At 46.2% G+C, this 6,381-nt stretch overlaps 1 protein-coding gene across 1 annotated transcript in view; it reads left to right on the forward strand.

Moving 5' to 3' along the window:
* The first annotated feature begins 264 nt into the window (after nt 1-264).
* Nucleotides 265-6,381, forward strand: part of LOC108746454 (zinc finger protein 395-like) — a 97,105-nt gene continuing 90,988 nt past the window's right edge. The window contains exon 1 of the mRNA XM_018483240.1: nt 265-1,759. Coding sequence (XP_018338742.1) covers nt 1,370-1,759 — 390 coding nt within the window. The 5' untranslated portion in view covers nt 265-1,369. The remainder of the gene's footprint in view (nt 1,760-6,381) is intronic.

Consider the following 6,381-nt stretch of genomic DNA (forward strand, 5'->3'; position numbering starts at 1 on the left):
GGCGGGGGGGGGAGGGGGAAGCGTGGCGGAGTGGAGAGTCTGAGCGAGCAGGCGCTCTTTGCCTAGGCTTCTAAGCCTGTGATTTTTTCCCGTTCGTCTCGTTGTCCGGACGGCGGGCCAATCGGAGTAAGTAGGTCAACGCGAGCGGCCAATCGGCGCTCGAGGCCGGGTCACGTGGGTTTGTTGTTATCTATCAGCTGTTTTTCCCGGACGGCCGGCCGGCGCAGTGAAAGCCGCTTGGCAGTCTGTCCTCAGTCCCTCCCGGTCGCTCAGCTGTGCGTCACATGTCGGGCGCCGCGAGTCCTTCTCCTGTGCGGATCGCTGTTAAACGTACGAGTCTAACGATCCGGCTAGGACGCCGTCTACCATCGGACCCCCGTCTAACGTCGGCGCGCGTTAGCCACGTATTATTATGCTGTCAGCCGTGTGCACGCGAGCGCATCGCCACGAATCGATCACGAAGTGCCTCGAATATGCGGACGGCGTGACGAACGCGGGCGACGGTGCACGCCGCTTTGTTGATACGCTAAGTTCTGTGTTCAGGCCACGGAGGCCGCCGCGCGCTCGTCCCTTGAGCGCTTAAAGATCCTGATCGTACACGTACAGGGATCGCCCTATTACCCTACTCCCCCTCCCCTGCGTACTTTTAAACGCACCGCCACCGCCGTCGGTGGCAGGTACATAACGGCGTGATTGGTACGTGATTGGTACGTGACCGTAGGGAGCTGCTGGTCGTTACGATGACCTAAAGGGAGATAAGAAAAAAGGGAAGCGCGAGCCTCCTTAGGAATTCGCTCGTGCGAGCGGCGGCGTGCTCGAGAGTTACAAGAATCATCTTTCGGGAGTGCGCGTCGTCAGCCGTTTACCTCGCGTTTGGAATTTTAAACTTTTACGCGTTATCCCTGCGCGAGTGACTCTGTGAATCGCGTTCGCTGTGCGTTTTCGGCAAGTTCCACCGGTCCAATTCGTCTCTCTCTTCGAACACTTGTCGAACCGAGAGAGAGAGAGAGAGAGAGAGAGAGAGAGGGAGTGATAGAGCGTTCGAAAACGCGTCGCAGGACAGGGACAGTGGAAACGAGTGCGCCGAGTGGACAGGAGCGGAGTACGTCAAGGACAGAAGTGTAAAGTGTAAAGTTGATCGTGTGAATGTTTCGCGTCGCGTTGCGCGTCCAACGAGTGCCTCGCACAACGGGACTCCGCGCTCGAAAACGATCGATGAGAACGATCGAATGATCCTCCGCTACGAAGAAGAAGAAGAAGAAGAAGAAGAAGAGAGAGTGAGAGAGAGAGTGAGAAAGCGAGGGACAGGAATTGTTCTGATTTGCGCGAAACCGAGTGATATCGCGTCGCCTGGTAGAAGCAACGAATAATGTCGACGGGCAAGAGGCTGGCAAAGCGCAGCATAATCGGCACCAGGGTGTGCGCTCCCGGTCAGGACGGCAAGTACTACAGCGGCGCCATTTGCGCCGTGAAGACGCCGCAGACCGCCGAGTCACCGGGGCAGAAGAGCGTCACGGGCACGAGCAAGACTCTGTACTCCGTACGCTTCGACATCACCGGCGGCAGTCCGCCGAGTCCGAAGGAGTACACCGACCGCGATCTCATCGGACCGGGCTTCGGTTCCGTCACTGGCGCGCGATTGGTACCCGGTCAGAAGGTTTATCTAACGTACAACGGTAGGGAGATTCACGCGGAGGTCACGGAGCATCGCCAGCATCTCGACGAGGTGGACGTGGTCATTGCCCCGAACGGGCAAGAGGTGAGTCTGTCGGCAACTTACATTCTGCGTACCTGCGTACGCATATATATATATATATATGTGTGTTTGTGTGTGTATGTCGCCAACTTCTGATCGCCGCGCGGACGCACGTGTGACAAGTGGTCAAACTTTATTGGTGTCACTCGCGCGGAACTGTATGCCGTTAAATTGAAACTCTAAATTGTAAATTCAATTAGATTTGCGTATACATACATACATATATATATATATATATATATATGCACATCCAACAAACAGTCTAGTTATCGGTTTTTCGTATACACACATATACATACATACTTTCTAAAACTTTTGGAGTGAATCTTACTTTGATGATTGAGAATTGAGCCAATGTTTTTTTAAGACTGTGTGGCTCAATTTGGACTCTCTTTAGAGTGTGAAATTTCACTTGAAAAAATTTAGAGACTACACGTATGATGAGAAACATTGTTCGCGAGACCACTTATCGTAGATGTACCATAAATTGAGTGTTAAAAGATTTCACGGTAATTTGTCAAAGTTTAAGAGATCTATAGACATCCTGGGAGACAGTGAAATTGCATGAACAATTTGCTCGATGAAAAGTGCTGGTTTTCTTTTAGTTATGCCAACTTCGAGCCACATGACACGCGACGTTCTTAAAAACCATGGACGTAATAAGAATAGACTGTAGATTTCTATGAAGTTGTCTCTATTAGAAAAGAGAGTGAAGTAACTTGATTTATATCGTTTTCTTACTTTTTAAAATAGTTAAATAAAGATGCTGAGAGATGTTTCAATTCTTTTTAATTGGAGCACAGAGATTGCGTATCCTGAAACGAAATAAAAATTACAAAAAGTGAACAAGTTTATTAAGTGTTCTATAAGGTTTTCACAAAATTGTGGTAATCAGGGAAAAGTCGGGGAGTTTTACACAATGTCCTGGAAAATTAAAATTCTTGGCTTTAAAGAACTTTAATATACGTATAACGTCACACCTACGCGTAGTTTTCGAATACTACCAACTTAACAATTACAAAAGCAAGCAGCATTAATATAATATGCTACGTAAATCTGTCGAAACAAAATATTTAACAATTTCCAAACCAGAACGAAAGTATAAAAAATGTCAAAAAATTATTGAAAAATAGGGAAAAAAATTAGGTAAAATTTTGTCTGGAAGTTAGGGAAAAGTTATAGAATTTTAGAATAAGGGATTTATGTGATAACCGTGATTCTAACAAATTTTAGTCACTTTTATTTTCACCTCGTTTCAAGGTAACACGATCGACCTCCAAATGCAAAGTTCAAGTACTCAGAGTACTGTGTATCTACTACGTCTATGTTAAAAAAGCTGCGCAGTTCGAGTATATGCGCTTCGATGAGAAAATCGAAAGTCGCGGATAATACAAAGCAGACTCGGCGATAATAAAATCACGTTTTCGTTCGCCTGGGAAGCGCTAATTCGAAAGTAAAAGCCACGCGACTTCGCGCGGCGCGTCTCGCGGCGCCGGTTATAGACATCGCGTCGACGTGATTTGGGTATTCTTGGCGCGTAGCGGGTTAACGATCCTTAAGAAGATTAAACGAATCGAAGGCGTAATACCGGGCGTACTCGTGCAATGCGTACGAGATATGGCGTCATATCCCGGGGACTCTCGCTAGCACGAAAGACGCAGGCACAACGCGCTTGCGCGCACGCTAACCGCCTGTAAATCGCACGATGTATAAATCGTGCGTACGCCCGGCGGCTCCTCCAGAGTGAAATTCTACACACGCTCGTACAACGACAGATTCGAGTCGCAGAATCCGAGCGCGATCTAATTTCGTTAGGTGATACAGTACCGCCGACGACGAAATATATCGCACGATTTATGCCCGTTTCTACCAATGTAGATCAACTTCGATCATCTCGGCTCAACTTGCTCTCTTCATCTTTTTGTCTTATTCTTAGAGCTAGAGACAGAGAGTTAGTTGTCTACTCTCTAAAATCTTTCGAGTAGAATCTAATTCTAAAGAGTGATAAAGAGTGACAATTGAGTGGAGGAGTGACTCGATTTGTCAATTTTTCAGATTGAAATTTCACTCTTTAAAGTTTAGGTTTCACTTGAAAGATTTTGAAAAGTAGAAATCCTACGTAACAGAGGCTGGCAGCACAAGATTGGCAAAAATTTTTTTATCGACCCGTCATTTTCGTCAACTTCAGTAATTTTATTCGAATGAATGAGATAATACAAAAGTTCAAATGAGATATAGCATATATAAAAAGAGATAGTACGCGTGCTCTTTTTTTTTTCAGATCTTGTTATAGGGTCCGTGGTTTAACTGAGATTCGAAGCGAACCGCATTGGTAAAAGCGAGCGATTTAGACGCGCCGTTCTGAAAGCACCGCTCTTTAAAGCACGCTCAGAATCTGATCGAATCCGTACGCGCGGTATATAAAAGCGCTTTACATCCCGGGCGAACGCGACATCTCGGGCCGACGACGCCGGATAAAGATACGCGGTCTATTAAAAAGAAAGAAGAATCGTGAAACACGTCGCGGCCAACGGGAACGCCGATGCGCGCGTGTGTCGTTAATCAGAAAATTTAATTTTCGTGACCCCGTTCCTAAAGTGGACGATCGAGTGGCTTGCCCCATTTACGCGGTGCGCATGAGCACGATCCTCCCTCTCTCTCTCTCTCTCCCTCGCTCTCTCTCTCGCTCTCTCTCTCTCTCCCTTTTGCGCTGACGGGATAGATGACGGTACGGAGGAAGGGAAAAGCTTCACCTCGTCACGCGTTGCATCCCAATTCGTGCGCGCGTTGGTAGAACGCCGGCTCCGTCACCGGAGAATCCAACCGCCGCCACCTTTAACCCTGTTTCGCCTCTCGCCTTCCACCTTCGAAAAGCGTCTCGCTTCCCGCGATAGAAAATTCAGGAAAAGTGACGACGCCGATAGCAAACTCTACTCGATATTCGAAAGTTTATATTTCTCCAACGAAAAAAATGACTGTAATGATGAGAAAGTGACGAACTCGATAATCCAAATTGTACTTTAACGTATTCATCGCCTCAAGGCCTTTTCTTTATAATTTTCTATCATTTATAATTTTTGTTTGCAACCCTGTTTATCCTGAATTGACAGAAAGAATGCTAATTTTCATAAGTATAAATTCTTGAAATATAAATAATTTGTTTCCCCTCTTTTTTTTTTTGGAACAAAGATGTAGCTATTTCGAAATGCAGCAACTGTTTAACTTTTTTTCTTGTAATTTTTTTTATTAAATTTAATAAAAATACAGAGATCGTTAAAATCTCTTTTAATTCAAACTGCGTTATATTGTAGCAGTTTACGACGAAGTTATTTTATGAAATTAATATGATAGTGATAACACATTGATTGGATAATATAAAATGAATCGATGTAATGAAAATAGAGATTTTACAGAACAATATTACTCTACGTCGCGTTATCAATATCCTACGTTGCCGTGTCGAATACAGTGAATTCGCGAAGACGGGCCAAGAAACGTCTCGCCACGGACTTGAGACGGTAAAATTGAAAGTCGATAAGCGGACGGGTTAACGAGTGGGTTAACAGAAGGAAATGCTTCTCGTGTCGTTGACGTCACACGATGTCGTATACGTTGCGCGATCCGTCAATTTTCTCGCCGGAGCCGACTCGAATTACGCGGTGCCATCCCACCGCGTCCATTTTTGCACGCTCGCGAAATTGCAGCGCAAGTACATACCGCGATAAATGTCGCTTAACACAAAAAGACAAACAAATTGTTGAAGAACAAAAATTTCCAACAGTTAATGTAATTTATTTTACACTATTTACTTGTGCGCTAGTATATTTTCCATTAACACATGCAGTACAATAATTTATTATTTCATAAATAATATTTACCATAAATTCGACGATTTCTATTAGTAAATTAGCGGTAATAGGTTTTTTTTAATAAAATCGATATCATATTTTCATGGAGTTTCACGAGGAAAGCTCAGTAATAATTCATTAGATTAACATAATTCTCTTCTTAATCCCCGTATACAAAATAACACTCGCCTAATATCTTTAACAACAATCCAAAGTGTTTTATACACTCATCCATTGGAATTTCCCAGGATTGGAGGGACGGATGGGATTTATTTTTTTATCCCCTGGGTGTGCAATACGTATACATACAAATATGCCATTCCACTCGGTGAAGCGTGCCGGAGGAATACGCATAAGTGTATTCCTCGCGGTACCGCTACGTGGGCGCGGTAAGATTCATAATGAGAGGCACTGCGACCGGCGTGAGCGAGCGTGCGTGCGTGCGTGCGTGCGAGCGCGCGTGAGCGTGCGTGCGAGCGCGGCTCTATTGCGCGCGCGAAGCGGATACGGTAGTACTCGCCGGTGCACCGGCTACCGGGGTGACCCCACGTGGAACGCATTAACGCAATATCTCCGTACACCTCCGTTAGGCAGCTCAGGCGTGACCAGCGCGCGGCGGCTCGGCTCCATTTCGCAGAAACCGCGGTTGCGCCGTGGAAAAACGAACCGGATCCGCGCAGTACGAAGCGCGCGCGCGCGCGCGCGCGCGTCCGGTCTCTCGCGACTCTTATTGTATCTTCCCCCTCGCGCCCCCACCCCGCACCTCGCCCCCCCTCT

The sequence above is a fragment of the Trachymyrmex septentrionalis genome, unplaced genomic scaffold (genome assembly GCF_001594115.1).
Source record: "Trachymyrmex septentrionalis isolate Tsep2-gDNA-1 unplaced genomic scaffold, Tsep1.0 scaffold171, whole genome shotgun sequence".
In the NCBI taxonomy this organism is placed as follows: Eukaryota; Metazoa; Arthropoda; class Insecta; order Hymenoptera; family Formicidae; genus Trachymyrmex; species Trachymyrmex septentrionalis.